Source organism: Rhinatrema bivittatum, chromosome 17 (assembly GCF_901001135.1).
Source record: "Rhinatrema bivittatum chromosome 17, aRhiBiv1.1, whole genome shotgun sequence".
Taxonomy (NCBI): domain Eukaryota; kingdom Metazoa; phylum Chordata; class Amphibia; order Gymnophiona; family Rhinatrematidae; genus Rhinatrema; species Rhinatrema bivittatum.
In genome coordinates this window covers 16,669,609-16,694,027 of record NC_042631.1, presented here as the reverse complement: position 1 = coordinate 16,694,027, position 24,419 = coordinate 16,669,609, and the positions used below count along the sequence as shown (strand labels likewise).

Genomic DNA, 24,419 nt, shown 5'->3' with positions numbered 1-24,419 from the left:
TAACAAACTGTATCACAAGCAGAAGCTATAACAATTTGCACCCAAACTCCAGATTTACATCTCTCTCCAGAGCAAATCACAAGCAATGTCTCAGTGCAACGAGTCTTACGGAAACCCAATTGCTCCTTATAGAAATCATTATTCTCTACTAAAAAATCATCAAATTGATTAAGAAAACACTTTTCCAGAATTTTACTCAAACATAGATTTGAAATTGGACAATAATTAGTTCCTAATTAAGAGGCTTGCTTTAAAAGCTCTGGTACTACACATTTACGACCTTTAATATACAAATTTCCCTATCATGTCAATTTTATTTTTAAACAACAGAGACGGGCAAGAGTCTAAAGCACAGTGAATTGTTGTAATCTGTGATATTATCTCCTTTATCCCAGCAACAGATAACGGGAAAACTCTTTCCATCACTCCAGATGTAGAATTAGAACATTAAACTGAACAGCTTCTTAATGGAAGTTGATCTTTTAATTGAATAACCTTAGGCTGAATAAACTGGGCTAATTCCATTCATTCTGGTCATTTTACCTCTTTTCCATCAGGAGATTCAAGGCTCCCTTAACTATGGCAAACAACTCCAAAGGACTATTCAAATAAGGGTTGTACCACATTGGTATAATAACCTTTTTTAGTGTTATATAATGCCGACCAATAAGAGACTATAACTTGTAAGCAGCCGAATCATCCTCTATTTTCTGCTCTCTCTTCTCTTTGTTGCGTAGCTTTCTCCTTAATAATACCAACTCTTTATTAAACCAGGAATCAAAATGAAAGCATACCTTCCTCCGTACTAATGTTTTAGGAGCAATTTCATCATAAAGATGACCCAAAGTATCATTCCACCATTTCACTGCTACATTTGGGAACACTAAACATACATCATCTTTCACTCCCTCCCATAGATCACCAAAAAAGGTCATAATTTGGTTCCCCCTAACCGTTTTTATCACAGAAACAACTTCATCATGATCAGACCAGAAAACATAAGCATTCTCAATTATTGATCTCATATTTTGTTCCACAATACTATCTCTGCTACTAACACTAAATCCAAAGCAAGTCCAGGTCGCTGCGTTGGGGAAGTAATCAATTGTGGCAAACCTGTCACATATAGAGCATTGTTTAAAATCACGTACCGATGGAATACGGTCATTTTCAGAACACAAATTACAATCATCTACTAGAATCAAATCTTTAGATCTCAAAAATAATGCAGGCATCATAGCCAAAATAGATCTAAAAACCTCAACCGACTGACCTGGAGGTGTATATAATAGGCAAAGAAATCCCACTACCCCAGTTTCACTTCCTTCACAACCTTCTATACCATCAAATAGAAATTGGTCCATTGGGGATATTTCATGATAAATTAATAAATCCCTCCTCCACACTTACCAATACGTGAAACCCCAACATATGTATAGCCAGCTGGGCAAAGATTTGTTAATAAAACTATAATCAGCTGAAGTATGCCATGGCTCTGTAATAAACAGAGCATCTATATTATATGTCAGTATTAATTCTGAAATGTATACATCTGTTTTTCTCGCTGACTGTGCATTTAAGTACCCTAAAAATAATGTTTCCCTTTTTAACCAACCCCTTCCTTATATCTAGACCAACCAACTATCCCAATAAGAATCTCTATTAGGGGCCCCTACGATGGATGACACCAGTAACCCAGCACCGCGCGTGGAGTGGAGAAGGGGGGAGGATCGCGGCACTTACACCGGCGCGTCAGCATCGCCGGCAGGAGCGGCGTTGGCACTGCGCGATGACATCGCCGACATGCTGACATCACTCCGGCGGTGCGGGGCATGCGAGGCCGAGTGCTGCGAGGTCGGCCAGGGGAGGGAGAAAGGGCAGAGGGAATGGGCAGGTGGGACGGCCCCGATGAGGAAATGGGCCTGGAGGAGGGGGGGGGGGGGGGTTGGTCACCCTGGGATGGCCTTTGGGCCATCTGAAGCCCAGGGGCCATCCCAGGGGGACGGAGGCAGCGGCACAGGGTGTTTTCCTGGATAGCACATGCCTGGGCTCAGTCCCTTTCTGCTCCTGCTCCCCGCGCTGCTGCCTTCGCTCTGAACCCCCCCACCCACTTAATGATATGTTATCGGCTAGTCAGACTTGTTAGTCTGACTAGCCGATAACATATGTTGGTTATGTTTGTTTTCTTGTCGCAGTGGGGTGGGTATCGCCAGTTGGAGGCAGTGCACAGCATGTGGTATACCCTACTTTGGTGCAATGGAGCTGGCTGTCGCCAGGGTCTGCTGGCCCCAGGGTGGCGGCGGCAGACCGGATGCCCCCCCCCCCCACCTCGCTTGGGCAATCACTTTGCTTGGGGGAAGGGTGGATGACCGGAATGCCCTGATGATGATAACTACCTCCTGGAAGGCAGAGCCTTGCTTGGCTGTGGTGGGCCCCCGGAGCCGGAGGAGACGTGCTGCCTGCACCGAAGGGGGCGCTCTGACAGCTTTGTCTATGTTATGGCTCGGGTACATAGCTGTGATTATACATTTGTTGTCATGAAGAAAGCTGTGGCCAGTTTTACTCCATGTCTGGTTTCTGTGGTTCTTTGAACACGTGTGCGCTGCTGTCGCTCCCCCCACCCCACCCCCCCCCTTGAGCGACAGATGGTCGCGGCCTGAAATGAAATGATCGACTCTGAACATCCCTAATGCAGATCTCTCTATATATTACATCTATATATACGGGTATCCCGCTCTCCTCTCCCCTAGAACAGAAAACCAAGTCCTCTTTCTGCCCCTTCAGTGAAACATTTTTTAGAAAGTAGGCATTCTCAGAATAAATATCCTGGGGAGGTGAGGCTCTGATCTTCTGCCCTGAGAGAATCAGAGCTTTTAATTTCAAGTTTTAGCAGTGTAATTGCATGTATTCAAGAGTGGCCTGTGCTTCCCTCAAAAGTTAATCATCATTTTCACCTTCCTCCTGTAAATCAGAAATTCAGGAACAACTGCTACAAGACCTGCGTGCAACTCATTCATTTTGGGAAAACACGTTTCCATTTCCATTTCTTGAACTTTAGTCATGAATGCATCATAGAATTATCAAGGCTCTCCCTTTCATATCCAAATCTCCCTACAATATGCGCAATATTAAATCTATCAGCTGAGAAAGAACCCTTTTCTCATAACTTGAAATACTGTACCCGCTGTAAAGCTGTCGCTGTACCATTCGGAGGAAGAGAATTCCAATATTTTGACAGCCCTAGCTACCACTGGCTCAGCTTGATGCGATAGTATGAAAGGAATGTTTCACTTGGCGTTGTAGGTAATAAATGTATTGTAGCAATCCGTTTATCATTTCTAAACTTATATTTTAAACACTATGAAGACTATACTTTTAACTTTAGCAAGTACATTAAGGCCCTTGAGTGCACACTAAAAGGCATGAGGGCATGCTAAAGAGGCTTGGAAGGATGTTAGCATAAGTATGCTAAAATGAGTGTGCCCATGCATGTAAGTTAAGGAAAATCTTATTCAAATGGGGGCGTGTGCTCACTATTTACCATGTGCTCACTAATAGCATGCTATTTAATACCCACCTTCCTAGTGTGCACATTAATAGGAAAGCTCAGCTACTTGCAGACAGAAGGCCTGAAAGATGAAGGCCTTGTTCGGGAGATAACACCATAAAATTGGACCCTTAATCGCTTGCATACATTTTCCCATGCTTGCCAAACCAAAACAGGTTTGTTAGTGTCAAAAGAGACAAAAATCTGGGAGAAATTCCTAAGGGCTTCAGTCCACTCCAAATAGAAGGCCAAGCTCAAACTGTGCAGTGCTTGTTCATCTTTGTGGACACGTGGCCTTGGAAAATCTTTTGGAAGGATGACTGACAGGTTAAGGTGGCAGTCCGACACTTCTTAAGCAGGAATTTAGGATGCGTGTGCAGAACTACCCTAGTGTGCAAAAACTTGATATAAAGTGGATAACTCACTAGGACCTGGAGCTCACTGTCTCTGCACACTGATGTGATTGCCACCAAAATGATGACTTTCCAGGTCAACTACTTCAGCTCAAAAGGAGCTTTCAGCTGAGTGGGAGGTATGATGGGAGGCAAACAAAACAAGCCTCACATGTATCAGACAACTAAAGACTGTACAGAGATGGGTCTACCTTTTACCTACTGATGACAAGCACCAATTGCACTAAGGTGAACCCTAACTGAGTTGGTGTTAAGACCTGATCCTGAAAGATGAAGAAGGTAATCAAGCTGTTTTTGTGTGGAGCAGGAGAAAAGATCTGGGGCCTTTTCCTCATACCAGAAGGCAAACGTCCTCCACTTCAACCCAACCCAACCTACCTAATGGAGTCCTTCCTGGAAACCAGAAGAATACAAGACACATCCTCAGAAAGATTCAGGGGTTGCAGAGTTACCTTCTCAACATCCAGGCTGTGAGGGCCAAGGACCCAAAACTGGGATGGCGCAACAGCCCCTAATCTCGAGTGATGAGAACTGAGGAATTCCCCAGCCTGATTTGATACCTTAAAGACATCTCCTACAGGAGTAGGAATCACATCTGTCCCAGCCAAAAGAGCTCTATAAGAATCACAGTTCCCTAGTTTTCTTCTGAGTTTCAAGAAGGTCTTTGTAATGAGAGACACTGGAGGATATATTCACAGTAGAATTTGTCCCCAATCCAGGGTGAAAGCATCTGAGGCTAGTTTGCATTCAGCTCCCTTTTTGGAGAAGAAGAGCGGGAGCTTTCTGTTCGGAGGAGATACAAAAGATCTATCATGGCTGTGCTCCGTTTGTGGAATATACGGTTTGTTAACCCCCAATCCAGGGACCATTCATGGGGGTCCAGGACCCATTCTGTCCATTCTCCTCACCTGCCAGATAAGTGGCTCTGAGGACCGTTCCCTGAAAGTCGGCCTATTCCCATTTCTGGACAATCTTCTGACACAGGAAGTTTGATCCTGTTCATCCACCACTTGGTTTTCAGCTGGACAAGAATAGATTTGTTGCCCAACTGATTTCTGAAAGACTTTAAAGCATATCCAGCTGCCCTTAGTTCTAGGAAATTCACCCGATTAAGCTTTTACTGAGCTTTTTACAAAGGCCATGGTTGCAGAGCCCTTCTACATCGGCTCTCCAGCTCAGGTTCGATTTATATCCATGGTTAGAATAATTTGAACTGGAGGAATTCGGAAGGCTATCCACCTGATCAAATGGCCCATTTCTGCAGGTAATGGCTTTTATTATCCCCTTGATAAAGGTAATTTTCAAAAGGCACTTCTGCCGTAAAAAAAAAAAAAAAAAAAAAGTGTTTTACTGGCAGCAATGGCCTTTTACTAGGGCTGTGCAAAGAGTTTTTGTTTTGTTTTTGTGTTTATTTCTTTGTTTAATTACAAGGGAAAAATGAAAAAACAACAAATTTAAAAATCAAATTTAAAAGCAAAACAAAAAAAGACATGTCAGGCTCCTTTGAAGAAGGAAAAAACCCTTTCCGTGTGCCCCTCCGGATTGCCACCCCCAAACCCTGCCTCCAGCACAGGACAGGCGTGCTCCCCAGTAAGTCCTAACCCGCCTGCAGTCTGCTTAGAAATGGCGCAGGCAGAAAGAGGACGGCGTCATTTTGTAAACTTCTTCCGTTCAAAACTGCACTGGGCCCGAGTCTGGGCCAGGCGGGTGCCATTCTGTACAGAAGCAATTAACTATGGCCCTGACCTCGGTCCGCTTGGACCACTGGTGGGGCAAGTAGTCACTGGGGTTCACTCCCGCCCTGTGAAAAAACTAAAATAGAGTAAAAGGATCTCTGGAGATCACAGACAGGGCCGAAAAGGGAAGGGGCTTGCAGGTGGCAGTGATAATTATTTTTAAACAGAAAGGAGAAATAATGAAATTTAATTCTTTATTTCTTTCAATTTATTTAAAAAACGAATTGAAAGAAGATGAGAAATTTCATTCAGATTTCCCATTTCATTATCAAATGAACGCACGTCCCTACCTTTTACAAAAAGGACTGCCCAATAAACCGATAAACTTGCGTACAGTTTGTCCTGTTTGTGCATCGGTTTTTACCCAACTGAATGTAGGCGTTCCCTGAGGATGGAGATGGGGGAAGGGTTTGCACTTACATGCGCACTGTTGCATTTTCAAAGTACGCACGTAAATTTTCCCCAAAACGTCGCGTGCACATAATAGCAAGCGGAACGCTGCTGGTTAAACTTGGAGGAATAATTTTCAAATAAGCACGCAAGCCCACTTTTGAAAACTGGTGTAACGTACACCTGTCGCAGCCACCTAAAAGTGGGTGAGCTGTTGGAAACGTATCACCAGCAATGATAAGCGGGGGAGGGAAATGTGCACGTACTTTTTATAAGCGGACTTTGCCCCCACATTTTCCAAGCAAATTTATGCGCCCAAGCTCACTGTGAAAATCCACGCGTAAGAGCCGCGGAACACACGCAGTCTCACCCAGACAAAGCCACACCCGCTCTGCCGCAGGGGCTTCTGGGCACGATGTCTTAAATCTAAACGTACACGCACCTCCCAGAAAACCTGTCTCCAGTTCATGTAAAGCTATGTGCATAGCCAGGTGGCCGCCTGGACTTTTACGCGCTCTGAGGCTGGGACGTTTTGGACCAGCCATTTACACGCACAAAATCAAGGCCCTTCCTGGGCAATTTTCAATGGCCTCCACGGGAGCTAAAGTCTGTGGGCACTTTCCACCTGCAGATTTGAGCCCAAATTTTCCAAGCAGATTTGTGCATATAAATCTGCTTTTGAAAATTCACGAGTATGCACGAAACCCAGCATGGCTTACTCAGACAAAGTTGTGACTTAGTGCATGCGGATTTCAAAAACGAAAAAAGTGGGCATCTAAATCCCTCCCCTACCCCCCAGCCCGGAACACCTGCTTACCAAGCATGACCAAGCATGTAAAGAAGCGACACGCATAATCGTGTTCCGCATGCATAGTTCACAAGCTGATTTTCAAAAGGTGGTTTACGCACAGAAACTGGAATTTTGCATGTAAATTATTTTGAAAATCAGGCCTTAAGTGTATGATTTTTTGCCAAATCTTGGTCATCTGAAAAAGGACAGAGTTGCCAAATAAAGGGCCAGATTTTAGCAGCTACACGTGGGCGTAGATTTTATAACATGCGCGTGCAGCATGTTATAAAATCTACGCGCCCTCCACTGATCCCAGTTATGTATTTCCCTGTTTTATTGTAACTGCAACATGTTTTTCGTTCCGCACCTGTTAATATTCTTATTGTATTTTACACCCCTTTGTTAATTGTAAACCGGCATGATATGATACCTCTCGCGAATGCCGGTATAGAAAAACACTAAATAAATAAATAAATGTTATATCATTTGTTGTGCATGGAGGATTTGAGTTCCCGAGTCTCAACCCCAGCTTCGCCGGAGATTCCTGTTGGTTTGGGACCCTTACGTACAATCTTTACCACAGGGCTTTTAAAATCTGCCCCAAAGTGTAATTGTAGAAAGGAAATTCTCAATATGGCAGATATTTGTGAAATCATGCAGACTTTTCTCTTTTATTGCACCCAAAATACGGCAGCTATTTGGGGCCTCATATGAAGACTTTAATCTATAATTATACCCTGACAGGTGAATCCCTGTCTAATACTGCCACAGGGCATGGCAGATGAGGAGACAGCTATTTATTGAATCTAAAATGCCTCATTCTTGGAAGGGTTCAGTTCTAATATTTTTTTTACCCAGCCAGGCTGAAATGTTTCCTAAGCAGCAGTTCAGTCATGTTATATTGTCTTCATGGGTTTAGCCTTTGGAAGAACAGTTGGATATCATCTGTATAAATTTGGAGGTAAATTCCAGGCTCTCTAATTATAATCCCCAAGGCTGCAAATACATATTAATTTGAGAGATCAAGTCGATCTGTGTGGGACCCTAAAATTCAGAGGCCACATGAATTCAAATCTCTTTGCTAGACTCTGGCATGATTCAACAAGTGCTGCTTTATTAACGTTGATGGACATGTCAGCAGTCATAGTTATGATACTCAAGGAAAAAGGTTTCCTCACCTGGAAAGCTCCTGCGTGATCATCTTCTGAGTCCCCTTCTTTACCTTCCTTAACGGCTATCAAAGTGAATCCCCGAAAGTAGGATGGCAAAGCAGCAGAAAGTGTTACTGGAAATGAAGGACATAGTGTTTGGTCAGTGGGTTTTTTTGATGTTACTCCCAAGAGTAGACACACTCTTCCGTCAATTCTAACAGTGAGTGTGGATGACGTCACGTCATCTCCAGCAGAGCCGTTGTCTTGAGTAACAAAGACACTGTCATTATTTTAAAAGACATTAAGTCCAGGCCACTTTTTTGCATGTCAGCTTTATAATGCTTTGATATGTTAGGTGAACTCTAAAAGCACTATGCATGGACATTCTCATTCTACATTGTGAACTCAAAGAGCAAAACAAGAAAAGCATTCTGAGATATCTGCTGTCAGTAGAGGAGATCAAGGCAAGGCCTGTTAAAGGAAAGCAGAAACTACTAAAGAAAGATCCACACACAGATGAAAATCCACAAACTCAAATCAAATAACAAAAGCATCCGGTGTACAAACCAAGCAGGAAAAGATGAACAATCTATAAATAAATATGTTGGATGTGAGGGGTTACGCTCAGTATTACATTTCTCAATGAAGAAATCAAATGGCAGTCGTTACTGTGATTTGTTTTACCTGCGAGATAGGTTTCCGACTCTGGTGTTAGTTCAATGTCAGCGGATAAAGAGCTCCAGTTCCACTGGCGACTGTTTCCTTTGTACAGGCGCGGTTTGGCCAGCAGCCATTTGTTTCGCAGTGATGTAGGAACGATACCAACTTTTCCCCCTGAAGAAACTGCTATTTTCCGAAACATGGCCCAGTGTCAGGTGCCTCAAGGGACAAGCAAAAACCGCGTGGATCCAGATAAGTTTCTTCAGAAGTTTGATAGACTGAAAGTTTGTTTGACAATATAGATTTATATGTTTATTGTATTTAAAGGACTATGTTTTTAAATTTGCATGATTTGGCATTTTAATACGTACTTAAATGGATGAAAGGGGCGATGATATTGTTGGCTAATCAATAAATATTTATTTATTTATACATTTTAATATGCCGACATTAGATCAATGATATCACATTATCACTGGTAGCCTAAAAATTTGAGCGTTACCTCTCACATCCAATTTATTTATTTATTTATAGATTGCTCATCTTTTCCTGCTTGGTTTGTACATTAGATGATTTTTTTTTATTTAATTAAAGAAAAGCAAAAGACACATTGTTTGAACACTGCTTAAGGGAGCCAAAGCTGAAATGAAAATAATTATTTGTTTCAGACTCCAGGGCCCTTTCTTGGTTTGACCTTAACGTGCAGCATTTAAATGCCCTTCACTCCTTTAACCAGTTAGAATTTAAGTAAAGAATGCAGTTACGTTTTACGTTTTGGGTGAATTCGGATTGGTGATCAGAAAGCACAGATTATGCCAGCTCTGAAAGACATGTTTCAAACTTCCCCCAACACCACTAGCACTCTGTACAATTACAGGCAAAACCTGGAAAGACAGGTAACGCTGTCAGACGTAACATGGAAATACAATAGCGTATGTGCCTTTGGATTATATTTATTGAATATTTGGGGGGGAAAAATCCACCGCTTTTCATTTGGAAATGTCTGCTAGTCTGTAAACGGGGAGCGTACAACACCCTGGTATAACGAATCGGAAGCCTGACCAACTTTTCTGCTGTTTAGGCAGCAGTGAGCAATCGTTTAACAATAAAATTAAAAAGTGAGCATGAATCACAATGGGAAACGTGGTCGTAGCTATACAGTTCTTTCAGTGTTTAGCAGTTTTAAAGCTGGTGTTGAATCAAAATTAAGATTATGAGCCAGTTTTTATTTATTCAGGTTTTCCTGATTTAGCAGCTGTTCTTAAAGGGCCTCTCCAGGAGATATGCGGGCAAGGCAACGTCTGCTACCTTGAGAAGCAGATCTGCAAGACACACAGAAGGTGGAGCCACCATCAAAACGTCATTAACACCCTCCCTGGAAATATCCCACGCCACATCCAACCTGGCACACATGGGGTTAATTCACCTAGAGATTTATATGGTTTTTATTCACCTCCTGGAGACCGCGTTCCAAAATATTCACACGCCGGCTGCTTCTGAGCTGCCTCCTTTTTTCCCCCGTGTACCTCACATTATCGTTTACGGTAGGAAATTTGTTAATTTTCTTTTCTTCTCCCATGGAAAATCACGGGATCTGGACCATGTCGCAAATGTCCTTTCGCCTTCCCGTATTACGTTCATGCATGAAATGAACAGAAAATTCACAAAGAAGCACTTTATCTGCCTCTCTTGCCACTTTCAGAAAAACAGTGCCCCCTTTACTCCTTCAAAGGGGGAGTGACCTAGCAGTCTGTGCAATGATCTAGGAATAGGGAAGCTCAGGGTTCAAATCCTGCTACTCCCATGCACACTCCTTGTGGCCTTGAGCATGTCACTTTATCACCATGGTACAGCACTATTTATGTCCAGTAATGCTATGTAAATGATAACTATTGCTCTTTCACTGCTGAAGATCACATTTTCTTTCCTTGCAGTCTCTGCTGCACCCTACATCCCCAGGTGGGATGCCTGAGTGGCTTAAGAAACCCTCATCAGGCCATATAGCTGGAGAGGTACCTCCTCCAAATTACTCCATCATTGCTACTCTTCCCTCCCCTCCCCTGAGCCTAACATCTCTGCATTGTGTCCAGCACCCATCCAGATGCACCAATGCAACTGCTCTCATAATAATTCATCACATTCATACCCCAATAACCTTATCAAGCAAGACTCCGAAGACCTAACCTAAGGAAAATATATATGCACTGATAAATATGCAAAAATAAATAAATAAATAAATAAATTTCAATTTCTGAAGCCCTTTCAGGGTTCAGGATCCCTAAAATTGAATTTCTGGCATCACTTTCCCCTAGAGATGGTGGTAGGGCTTCTCCTATGGCAAATCCTCTCCCTCCTCCAGTTGTTTCCAGTCCCAGAGGATGAACATATCATGGCAGAACTGAGCGAGAATACAGGAAAGATGCAACACGGACCACACAGACCCTGGCAAACACAAGGCAAGACAAGCAGCAGCACCACATGCATATAAACCCAGGGCATGCACGCAAGCATGCACACATGCATCCACTGCTGGCAAATGTGAAAGAGGACGGGTCCATATGAGAGGTTGTTGCATGGTCTGTGTACTCAGAGCAAAACAGAAATAGGGAGGCAATAATAAAAACAAAAACCACAACAACCCCAAGATGGAAACTAACATAACTGCAGATAAGATCTGGAAAACTACAATAGCCAGAAGAGAGACAAAAGCGTCCAGATACGAACGTAAAACCTGCTGTACGCACTTCTGAAACATTTCCAAAAGGGGGCGGGGCGTTGGCATTTCGGGGCCTGGCCGAGATATGTGCATGTGACTACTTGTGCGCTCCGGTGCGCACGCTGAGGTCCGTCCCCCCGCCGCGTAACTTTACCTCTGCCATGGATGACGTGCAGGTCCCTAAAATAAAAGGATTGAGCCATTTCTGAGGGGGTTTGAAGGGTCCGAGGTAACGGGGGGGGGGGGGGGGGGGGAGGCTGTCAAACCAGGGGGAACTGGAGGACAATGAGGCGGACTGGTGGAGGAACTGGTAAACTGGCAACGGCGTGGTCAAGCGCCCCCCTTTTAAAATCCCCCGGCTTACGGGGTAGAAGCAGGATTTGCAGGCCCGCTCGCGTGTGGCCGGGCTATTTTATATAACAGGCCCTCCCATTCCCGTGCACGCTATTAAATGGCTACGCCCCCTCGGCGCGGTCCGTGATTGTGAGCTCACTGGGGACGGGGAAATACTTAAAGTATCGGAATATAATTCACTTAGAAGCGCCTGAAAGGCCGAACCTAAATTAAATAAATATAAGTATGCCATATAGAGGTACGCAGGGCAAAAAATGTTGTTTACTTTTCCAGTGTTTCATTTTTAGCTTTTTGTTTCATTTGGTTTCATTTTATAAGCTTTTCATTCATTTTTAGTGCCCACGAACCTGACTACCTGAGTCAGCGCAAACTAAAAACCAAAAGAAGGGCATTTCGTGGATTTGGGGTTTTTTCCCTCTTCTTTTACGTGCGACAGGAATTGTTTCAAATGAAAGCGCACCCCTGATCCCCTCTCCCCAGGGTGGATGCGAGCGAGCTGAAGTGATTTTTTTTTGGGGGGGGGGGGGGAAGAGCAGATGAAGGCTCCGTCCGTTTTCATGTGGTCGCTGTCGTTGGGAGCCATCAGACCACGGAAGCAGGGCAGAGATCGACTATTGCATGATCTGTAGGTGCCGGCGCCTATCCTAACAAACACCAGAGAGTTAGCATTCGGTGATGGAGAAAAACAAGACGATTGCATAGATGGCTAAAGATTTCTGGTGTTTGGACACACACGGACCTTCTAGGCCAGCGGTTTCTGCTGCTTTGGATCTTGCTAAGCAGTTGCAGGCGATATTTTTATTTTTTTTTTAAGCCAACAAGACATTTTCTGTATGTTTCTGTGTATTCTCTTTCTCCATTATATCATATGGAGCCAATTCGAGGAACCGTTTCAGAACTTTTTACATTTCCCTATTTTTAAACCGGCTAAAATATAGTTCTTGTTAAAGGGCCAGTGCTGCTTTTCCAACTGGAGTTAGCAGCATTCGCTTTCTAAAACTACTTTGGCATAAAGTCTCCACTCTTATTTGTGTGTTGGCAATTGTAACTCATTCTGAGTGTCCAGCAGAAGGACGAGTCAGAAAAATAAATGATGGAAACAAAAAAATGAAATATCCTTACACCTTCCTTAACCTTATACACCATTCTTCATCTTCTCAGCCTCTGATTCCTTTCATCTACAGCTCACCACTCTCTCTCTCTCTCACTTAGGCAGAGGTGAATTTTAAGACCCGCAAGCGGCTCACGATAATGGATGCTGCCATTTTGTAACATATGCGCGCATGTTATAAAATCGTCTGTGCGCGCGTAGATGTGCGCTTCATTTTATACAGACGTGCGCACGTGTGCACAAATGTCGCACCTACCTCGGAAGAAGAGGGGGGAGGGGATTTTATAAGGGGTGCGCGCTGAGGCTACTTACCCTTTTCCCAGTTTGTTCCCAGTGGAGGAATTGGGACTTTCTAGCTCCCCCTAGTTTTAAAGGCTCCCTTCTCCCCGGTTATAAACCCAACCCTTAAAACCCCGTTGATTAGTCCCGATTTCTTTCTTTTTTCTTTTTTGACTTATACGCCAGCACTAGCAGAAGTAAAGTTCTGCGGCAGGGGGACACCCAGCGTGCTTGTGTGTGCGTGTTTACACACACACACACATCTCATGGGTGTGCTCCTGCCCGGTCCACACTCATGCCTCCCTTTTTTTTTTACTTTTTGATTTGTGCGCATACCTGGAGATACGTGCGAACATGGGCGATTCTTAAAATCTGTGCAGGATGCACCGGCCTGAGACATGCGCATAGGGCTTTTAAAATCTGACAGTTTATGTATTTATTTATTTAAGTGTCTTTTATTTATTGCTTAACAGAAAGCCTCCTCCTATCGGGCCGATTCAGTAAAGTCCGCGGGAGAGCGGGCGTGCACAGGCCACTCGCCTGTGCACGCGATGCGGTATTTAAATTAGGTCCGGCGGTAGAAACAGGCAAAAGGAGGCGCTAGGGACACTAGCGCGTCCCTAGCGCCTCCTTTTTGACAGGAGCGGCGGCTGTCAGCGGGTTTGACAGCCGATGCTCAATTTTGCCGGCTTCGGTTCTCGAGCCCGCTGACAGCTACGGGCTCGGAAACCGGACGCCGGCAAAATTGAGCGTCCGGTTTTCAACCCGACAGCCGCCGGCCAACTTCAGTTTTTTTTTAATTTTTTTTACTTTTTTTACCCTTCGGGACCTCCGACTTAATATCGCCATGTTGAGGGCGCTATTAGGTTTGGCGGGTTGGACGCGCATTTTCCGCCCCATACTAAATAAGGGGTAAGGGAAAACGCGCGTCCAATGACAGGTTATCAGTGCGCTCCATCGGAGCGCACTGTATTGTATCGGCCTGTAAGTGATTTACAACATAAGTTTAAAACATAGAATAAAAAATTTACAAAACACATAAAATAAAATACATAATATCAGTAACAGATCTTCTGGACAATTTTTTTAATTCCTTTGCTAAACACCTTCTGAGCAATTTCACTCAAACCATGAGGAAAGACTAAAGAGGTTAGGACTTTTCAGCTTGGAGAAGAGACGACTGAGGGGGGATATGATAGAGGTGTTTAAAATCATGAGAGGTCTAGAACGGGTAGATGTGAATCGGTTATTTACTCTTTCGGATAGTAGAAAGACTAGGGGACACTCCATGAAGTTAGCATGGGGCACATTTAAAACTAATCGGAGAAAGTTCTTTTTTACTCAACGCACAATTAAACTCTGGAATTTGTTGCCAGAGAATGTGGTTCGTGCAGTTAGTATAGCTGTGTTTAAAAAAGGATTGGATAAGTTCTTGGAGGAGAAGTCCATTACCTGCTATTAAGTTCACTTAGAGAATAGCCACTGCCATTAGCAATGGTTACATGGAATAGACTTAGTTTTTGGGTACTTGCCAGGTTCCTATGGCCTGGATTGGCCACTGTTGGAGACAGGATGCTGGGCTTGATGGACCCTTGGTCTGACCCAGTATGGCATTTTCTTATGTTCTTAAACTAGTTTTTAAAAGCTTTTCTAAATTTTAGAAGCTCTACCTGCTCTCCATACTCAGTCCCACACACTCAGGACACACATTGTCTACATGCATTCAACACCTTTAATGTCTTGCCCTTACTTTGTGGTGACATCGTGGCAGGAGCATGCACAGTGTGAGTCAACTGCCCTTTTCCAGATGTTGGTAACATCAGGAGAGTGATTCTGCATATTCATTAAGGAAGAACAAGGTCATGAAGCTGATACTGTAACATAGAGAGGATTTGTTTGCAGCCCCCATGCATTTTAAAAAATGGAATTCAGTTATTTTTGGTCAACAAAATTGCCAAATATTTTCTGCTGGAAATTTCTTTTGTCTTTTAATATGTATGAATTTAGCCCTGCAAGAATATTTGAATGCTGCTCTTATACTGTCAATTAAGACTGCTTTTTTTTTTTTTTTTAATCAGAGCTATTCAAAATTATTGATTTTGTAATCGTTAGCATGGCCACAGGGAAGCGGACAGCTGTGGGACCAGAGGGAGCCAGTGTGTGTGTGACTGGTAGCCTGAAACAGAGGACCACAGAACCAGAAGGAATCAGGCAGATGGGGAGGAGAGGAAAACAAAAAATAGCACGATTGCTCAGATGAGGTCAAGACAGATGAAGACCGGGAAGGCTGGGGGTGACGGACAGAGTGTGCTGGGGAGGAGGGATCACAGTGTGTTGGGGTCATGCTGAGGAAGGTGGGAAGAGGGAAGTACGGTCTGGGCTAGGGGGTTCGGAAGTGCCGGGGTCCAGGCAGGGAGGATTGAAGGAGAGTGCTGAGGCTGGCATGGGGAGGGAATAGTGCTCGGCACCTCCAACCTAACATATCCTCCACCGAATTTCCAAACATTTTAACATAACGCAGCTCACTTTTTGATCTCTTACATAGAGTGTGTAAAGTCTTTGCTGTGGGATGTAGATTTGTCAGGAGGCTCTGTATGGCTTAAGTCTCTCTTAATAATTAATCTGAAGTTCTAGTCCATTTGAAACTTTAGTTGTTTTCAGATTCTGCCTTGTATTGTCCTTGCCTCACTCCGATGCCACTGTATCAATGCTATACAAATGAGTTAAACTCGGACTGAAAATCTGTGATAAAAATTGTCTGCCATACTTATTACTTAAGATATTTTTTGCTCTTCTATGCTTTAGAGCAGTCGTAAGGAAAGGCATTCTTTCTGTGGTGTCATTTGCTTAATTTGATTTATAATTTTGTAAGCAATATGCTTGACTACAATTATAACTTGAGAGAAAAGCAATTCTTGCAATTAGCATTTTAAAAGCATAATTAAAGAAGTTAATTGGTTATTTAATCCTCCTGAATATGTTTTTAAAAGACCTAAGGGAGTATAGTCTGAAAGTGTTCTCTGATTAAGTTCATCTCTACAGAAGAATTCTTAATAAGAAAAGTGCTTTCAAAATATATTTAACAATTAAGAAAGCAGTTAGTGGGGTTGCCCAGTGTCTTGTGAAGGAACCTGGGTGAAGTCTCAGCTCCATTCCTCGGGTCAGCTGGGCCTGGGGGTTACCCTGGAGCCAGTGTTCACAGCCCCGGAGAGGTAGGAATTCATAGTCACTGCACAATGGCGGGCGATACCTAATGTCTGGAATCAGGATTCATAATTGCCAGGTTCCAGAAGGGACCTTGGGTGCATGGTCTGTGGCTGAGGACCATTTGCTTAGATGAAAATCTTTTTACACCTTTCTGATATTAACAGCCTTTCCTCGCATTTGCCACAGCTGCAACATAGGCTGGATCTGAATCGTGTCTGGATAAAGCATTTCCTTCAGTGCTTTTATTAGCGCTGCAGGTAATAATGGCACAAAGAAGGGCAGTTGTACAAATTACACACGTCTGGAAACGGGAAGCAGTATGCTGCAGAATCAAGGCTAATGGGGAAACTCAATTTAGACACTTCTTGGGCCCAATTTTCACAGGCGTTAGGTGTGCAAGTGTTACTTGTATCACAGCAATTTTCAAAAGCAGTGTACTTAACATGGGCAAATCCCAGGGACAATGCAATGGCATAGATTGCAGCAATTTTAAAAAACCTGTGCATTTACACATCTAAAACCCAGTTTTAGGTGTGTAAATCCTTTGGAAAATCAGCTCCTAAGGCTTTTCTTCCATTCTGTGTCACTGGGAAAAGACGATGATGAATCAGGCCCTTTAGGTCTAAATGCGTGAAAACTTCCAAAATTATAAGGAAAGGAATAACAGACTTCATATATAAATGTTGTTTCTCTGATGTTTTAAATGTAAATCGTTGTTATAAATGTAAACCAGAGTGAAGGCTGACACCGAACTTCGGTATAAAAAAAAACAACATTCAAATAAATAAATAAAATAAATAAATAAAGGTGTCCTTAGCTTTCTGTCTACAGATTGGTGTACATAGCACGTCCAGTGGCTGAGTGCTGCTGCTAATATTGCATGAGGAAAAATGTATTTCATTTTATTCAGGCCAAGGAGACGACACAGGGTGGCGAAAAACTTCTGTGAACAGCCCTAATGTTTGCTTTTCCAGAATGATGTCCCCCTTTTATCTGTTCCTAACAGACCCTGCAGGCAAACAGTGTGGCTCTGGTTTTTTTTTCAATTTACAATGCAAAGAGAAATAAAATGACTTGGAGTATCAGAGAGGAGAGCCAAAGCAGATGCACAGACAGAGGAGAAGGCATAAAAAAACAAACTGTAGGCTTGCCACAGTGCAATATGCTGTCAGCCGGAAGGGCTCTACCTTTTAACCTTGTTTGAGAGAACTTAACGGGGAATTATTATCCAGTACTGACAGAGGCAGTCAGTGCTGGAGCCTTTTTTTCCTCCTTTCAAACTTGCACCATCTGTTCATGTCCTTTTGAAAAGCAAAAAAAAAAAGGGAGGGGGGAAAAACCCCGGGGAACCGATAAGAACTTTCCTGTATTTAATGCGATGATTATCTCTCAAAGCGAATTCGCTTTGGCTGCCCAAGAAAACTCCTCCTGTACCGACCTACAGACAAGTGGCTTCAATTCGCCTCCATCTAAGGATTTGGCAGCTGTGTGTAGGATGATGATGAACTCCCCGCTTATTATTATTATTATTATTTTATTCACTCAGCTACAGCCATTCAACGAAAGCAAATGGGTAAGTCTGCAATTAAAGAAATATCGTAGGCTGATTTTCAGATCCACCCTGGCTGTCAAACACGCAACCAACATAAGCCAGCTCTCTGGTTTCTGCATTGCTAAAAAGCCAGATGTGACTGCTGCGAAGAGACCTTTCCGAAGAGTCACTGACAAAGGGGAAGAGGAACCGCACGTCCTGCAAAAAAAAAAAAAAAAAAAACCAACCCAGAGACTTTAACTCACCCTTGTAACTGCTCCCGGGCTTGTAAAATTCGGGATCGCCCTCCACCCGGAGGCTGAACTCGTTGTAGCCTTCTCGCCTGGTGCCCTGGGCTCTCAGGATCCTGCTGCAGTAGCCCTCCGCCTTGACCCCCTTCTCCAGCATTTCGTCGGAAAAGGCGAGCAGCAGCCGGGGCGAGGCCGCGGCGAGCAGCAGCAGCAGCAGCGTCCGGCGGCAGCGGGGTCCCATGCTGGGCGCCTGGGCAGCAACTTTTTCACTGCGCGCAATCCGCGCATGGGGCGCGCTGGCAGCGCGGGGAGGAGGAGGCAGCCGCTCGGCCCCGGCACTTTGAGAGCATGGAAAAAGCTGGGGGGGGGGGTGGTAGGGGGGGGGGGGGGGGAGAGCCGCCGCCGCTGCTGCAGCAGTCCGGAGGGTGCAGGCAGCAGCTGGAAGGGAAGGGCTGCCGCCTTTCCCCCCTCCTCGCAGGATGTCACCCAGCAGCCTTTCCCTCTAATGTTTACTCTGCTGCGCTGAATGCACAGAGCGGAGGGGGAGCTGCTGCTGCCTCTGCTGCTGCCTCTGAATAGGATGGGCTGAGCTAACAGGCTCAGGGATAATCATGCACATTCCTGCCCAAGTCTATAGTTACTATATGGATACAAGGCTGGCAGATTTTTTCAGATTTCTTTTTTTTTTTGCAAGTACTGCCATACAAGGCAAACATCAGTCCCGTGGGACTGCTTGCAGGCTGAAGGACTCTACCTACAGCTTGGGTAAACATTACAAAATGTCTTATAGGCACAAGTTTATCAGTCATTGACGGGACAGATAGTAGTTCGTGGTCACCAGATGTTGGTCTTTTATAGCCAAGTACAAAAATCAGCTCTTGCTTCCTGGTAGATCAGGGAAAAGAAAACAAAAAAAACCCTGAAAAGATGGAAGGAGGATTCAGTCCTACATCTAAAATGTGGCTTCTTTTAAAAATCCTGCCAGTCTATTCTTGACAACAGATTTCCCAGAAATGGAAAGTAGTTATTAAAAAAAAAAAAAAAAAAGAACAATCACTGGAAAAGAAAAATCCCTATCCATTTAAAAACAGCATTACAAAATAGCATAGGAAAATTGTAAAATTTTTGTGAGGTCACCTGCTTAGCTACAGGTATAGAGGAGAGGCCATCATGGGGTGGGGGGTGGGGGATGGGAGGGTGAAGCATTTCATAGGCTTCCTTCTCCCACCCTGAGCCCTGCTAGGTGCATCCACCTGCGGAGTGGCCGCCTCTGGCAAGGAATCAAATCCAATCTAGAGAACTTTAACATATGAAAACTGTTTTCTTTCCAAAGGCATATATCATACGCCTAACTTAATTTTCTCCAATTTGCTGCATTTTGGGGGCAGCAAAACCCATTAGCCTTGTTTCATCATTTTTCAGCAGTTTGCTCCAATTTCTAGGCAGCAAACAAAAGGTTGGGTTTTTTTTTATATATAGTCCATTGAAATAACTTTTTCTGCAATATCAATTATATTACAATTTGGTTTTGTCCATTTTGTTTTGCCCCTGAATATGCATTTTTTTAAAATTATTACAAAATATACTTAATTAAATGTTTTGCATATACTGCATGCACAGTTTCCTGCTTAATTTTACAGAAAAATCAATTAGAGAATGTCCTATAGAAGCATTTTATGGGCATTGTCAGGATTATTCATTTTGATGAGCTTCTTGGAGAGGACTTTGCATTATTTGGTAAGGAAAATATATTTTTCTGAGTAATAGAAAGAGCAAATATGAAATCCAAATGAGGGGTCAGCATCCAAAGAAAAGCTGGTGCCTGATCAGTTGGGGTCAGGCGCACAATCAGTTTGTAAATGTAGTAAGATGGTCTCCTGAAACATATCATAAAGCTCAGGAAGGCCATAGCCACAAAGAGGATAATTATTTGCATAAGAAAATATGCAAAAACACATGTAAATTGCATCTATTTCCAAAGAAGACTTACCTGCACAAGTCCATTTTTTAAATTGTCTCAGTAAATCCACTCCGGACAAGTTACACCTGCTAAAATGAGCACACTTTTTTCTTCAAAATTTATGTTCAGATCTTTTTTTTTTTTTTTTTTTTTTTTTTATTGAAGGCTAGATTACAGACCACTTGGGTGGAAGCAGACTCTTATCCACCACCAAGCACGTTTTTGTATGTTTGTACCTAACACAAATCTCCAACATGTGGAACACAAAAGATCCCTTTCAAAAGCTCCACATCCCTACCCACCATTCCCCTTAATTCCATGATGCAGGCATATTCCCATCCATGCAGAGGTATGCAGTCACAGTCCAACTTAGGATCCAACATGAGGCAGACCATTTAAAATCAAACGGTAAGGATTGTAAAGATTTGCTCCAGATTTTTAAGAAAATTCTAATTCGTTTCTTGTTCAACTCCATTTTTTCAATGTATTTTTCCATGACGCGCATGTGATAAATGGCATTTTTAAGTTGCGTCAAAGTAGGAAAGTCTTCTGTCAACCATTTTTGTAATATTCATTTTGTTACTAATAGAAATATTTCCCTTCCCCATAACCTAGTGTAGTTGGACCCGAAAAGGTATAGCGCTCACATTATCAAAAAGTATCACCTTAGTGTCCAGTGACATTCACCCCCGCTACTTTACTAACATAACGTACATTGTCCCAAAATACTCTGATCTGTGGGAACGACCAAAATTGATGGCCTAAGGTGCCTAATGCCACCTGGATCCAGATGAAATAAAAAAAAAAAAAGCTTGTTTTTGCGGGCAGTTAGAAATGGAATACAAATTTACACTGACTCTTGTAAATTTGCTTAATCTTAGAAAATTGAATAGGATTCAGTATTATATTGAGTTCCCTCTGCCATTTTTCTCTTTGTGCCTGAAACACAAAGGGTTTCTCCAATCCCTGTAGACACCTATGAAGATAAGAAATTGTGTAGCAATCTGGGTCCTCTAGATCAAAAAGTTCTGTCAAAATCACTCTGTTGCTTTGATGAAGATCTGGCAGGCTCAAAGAGTTTATGTAATGCCCAACTTATAGCTACTCATAGAACTGCTTATTATCCTGGTCAAAATGATCCCAAATCTTCTGGAAGGAAAGCAAATTGCCTTCTTCCATCAGACATTGTGCAATTACTTGCAGCCCATTAGCTTCCCATGTTTGAAAATTTATAGACTGGATCCCAGGTTGGAAAAATTTATTTCTTTTCAAGGGCAGGAAGTGTGGAACCCTGTAATTCCATTTCAGTTTTATATTTACCCATCGCCATGCTTTTAACAACAGAATAGTCATCATCAAATTATTTTGGAGCTGTTTAGATAGTGTCAGAAGATTACCTTGTAACACAAATCCGAGGTCCAATGGCGCCACCATATCTTGTTCCAGCTTCCAGGGTGCATACAAATTTGAGCCCATTATCCAATCCCCCGCATGCCGAAGAATACATGCAAGGTTACACAACCGCACGTTAGCTAAACCCATTCCTCCGGCATCCCACTTTCTCATCGGTATGTGAAGAGCCATCTTCGGCTTTTTCCTGCACCATAAAAATTGATGCAAGAGATTCTCCACCACCCCTCTTATTTCTTTATCGGTTAGGTAAACAAGAAGGAAACTGCATCATATATAACTACTTGGGGAAAGCTATTGTATGGTAGAGATTTATTCAGCCCACTAGTGACAATGGTAATTCCTTCCAGTTCTAAAACCACTGTTTGGTAATATCATACGAAACTTTATAGCTGAACACGTGCAATTTAGAGGCATTTTTATGTAATCAAATTTCCCAACTAATTTATTGAATCTACTGCTCATTTCATTGCGAAATCTGAGCCCCACTTATTCCTAACCTCCCTTTGCATGGCTAGGGCCTCAGATTTGTCCAGGTTCAGGGTTAGACCTGCTATATTTCCATATAGCTGAAATTCCTCCAATAGGTATTTTAATGAGGGCTTTGGACCTCTTATAAGCACCATGTGCGCATCTTTTAAAATCTTCCCCTTAGGGAATACTCACTAATCATTGCATGTTAGTAGCATGGGATCTATTTATTGTTTGGGATCTTGCCAGCTTTTGTGACCTGGATTGGCAACAGGATATTGGGCTGGATGGACTCTCGGTCTGACCCAGTAGGGCAATCTTATATTCATATATTCTAAACAAAATATGAAATTTCATTAAAATTTTTCCATTTCATTCCAAACAAATGCAAATCCCTACAAAGAAGTTTCTTTGATGCTCACACCTTCCTTATCCAACTCTTGTACCTATTCCAAAATTCCAGACCTCCAAGTCAGCTCCTCCATCCCCACGAACTCCAACAAGCCAGCTCTTTGGAAGAAAATGCCCTCCTCAGCTTTCCTCTCCTGCTCTGCCTCTAACAATGACATCAGCAGTTGCAGATGTGATGAATCTACGACAGCTAACTCAGGCAAGATGCTTGAAGGTACCCAACTCCTTGCAGGACAAAATAGGAGCCTTCAGGGTGCACAGCATTCTCTCCGGATTGCTTCATTCTTAATTTTGTCACTAATTTTGTGATAGGTGCGGAATATAAATTTTAATAAATTCAAATTCCTCCAATGAGGACATGAGGTATGGCTTACGAAGCTGTCCATTGGTTCTGAGAAAGATCCAGGCCAGGGCTCTGCGGAAAAGGCCTGGATCTTCCCTTTATCTTTCACCTCGATACATCACCCGCCATCCTGCATACCCTCAGCTTGAGACCATCATCTTGGACTTCTCTCAGAAAAATCACATTTCTGCCCTCAGAGTGACGCTGTTCATAATCAGATATATTCGAACAGCATTCATCTTCATTCTGAGTCCATGCTTAGTATTCTAACTTGATGTGCTCCTGTGAGAATTTCATCTTGATTTAATAGTGTACCAAAATAGAATTCATTAAAAGTTCATTAATTCTTCAGTATTCATTAACCCACTGACTTCATAATATGGTTTATACATTTTTGTTTTCTTATCCAAGATGTCAAAAAGTTATTCTGTAGTTATGTTTTGTTAAAACTGATTTTGGTACCTTGGCAATCACTCCAGAAAAATATATTTACATTTCCTAGAGCTATGAATATTGGTAACTTGTAATGCATATTAAAATATGAACAATGTTACATATGGGCATTCTGATGCTTTTATCAATTAGTGAATTCCAACCCAAAGCATTTAGCAATGAAGCAGGAGTCTAAGTCCTATACAGGCTAATGAATGCAACCACCCAAGTGTAATTTAACTGAGAATTCAAGATAACTATGAAGGCTTCTACAGACAGAGAAGGGGGAGGAGCAGCCAAACAGCCAGAGAAATACATAAAGCACTAAATAGCTACTTTATCCTGTTGACTATTCTTTTCCCTATGACCCAAACATCTTTCTGGCTTTTGCAGTCACCTTCTGCTCCTGTTTGGTCACCAACAGATTCTGCTCTTGTTTACTGCACCAAAAACTTTCACCCCTATAATGTCCTTCTCCCTTGGTTTTGCAACCAAAATGCATAACCCCGCATATTTAGCATTAAATTTCAGCAACCATATTCTACACTATTCCTATAACTTCCTATAGCTAGATCCCTCCCTCTTTTTCATACCTTCTGGGGTGTCTACCTTGTTGCAGATTTTGATATCATCTGCAGAAAGGCAAACTTCTCCCAATAGCCTTTTTTGCAAGACTGCCAACAAAATTATTGAAGAGCACCAGAGGACCAATCTCTGGGCACACCACTAGTAACCCCCTTTCCTCAGAATGACTGCCATTTACCACTATCCTGTGTTGCCTCCCACTCAACCTGTTTCTAGCTTAGTCACTTTCAAGGTCCATACCTCGGGTGCTCAATTTGTTTATAAATTACCTACGCGGAACCTTGTCAAATATAAGACAAGTGGAGCTACCAGAGCTTTCCTTTCATACCCTCAGATATATTTTATCTGGCCCCACTGCTTTATCTGCTTTTAGTTTTGCTAGATCCTTGCGAACACAGTCTTCTGAAAATTGTTCGAGGTCTACCTCACTTCCATTCCTACTTGTGGCAGGTTATCTGTGGTCCTCCCCTAAGCCCATTGAACATTGTGCAGCAATATTTGTTAGGCAATTCTGCTTTCTCCCCATTAGCCTTTACATATTCCCCAAGCCTTTCACCTTTTGAGTCTTACAATCCCACTTTTGCACTTCTTTCTTTCACTAATATGTCTTCCCTTTTTTACCTTATCAGCTATTTTTTTTCCTATATGCACCTTAGCTCTCCTGACTACTT

At 42.8% G+C, this 24,419-nt stretch overlaps 1 protein-coding gene across 2 annotated transcripts in view; it reads right to left on the bottom strand.

Moving 5' to 3' along the window:
* The window catches only part of SPON1 (spondin 1), a 310,402-nt gene that overhangs the window by 112,511 nt on the left and 173,472 nt on the right, over nt 1-24,419 (bottom strand). The window contains exons 1-2 of one of the 2 annotated variants that reach the window (XM_029582225.1): nt 18,152-18,722; nt 8,055-8,161 (exon numbers count right to left, since the gene is read on the bottom strand). In XM_029582225.1, coding sequence (XP_029438085.1) covers nt 8,055-8,161; nt 18,152-18,377 — 333 coding nt within the window. In that variant the 5' untranslated portion in view covers nt 18,378-18,722. Of the gene's footprint in view, nt 1-8,054; nt 8,162-18,151; nt 18,723-24,419 lie in introns of those variants that run through there. The other variant, XM_029582226.1, reaches the window with a different exon arrangement.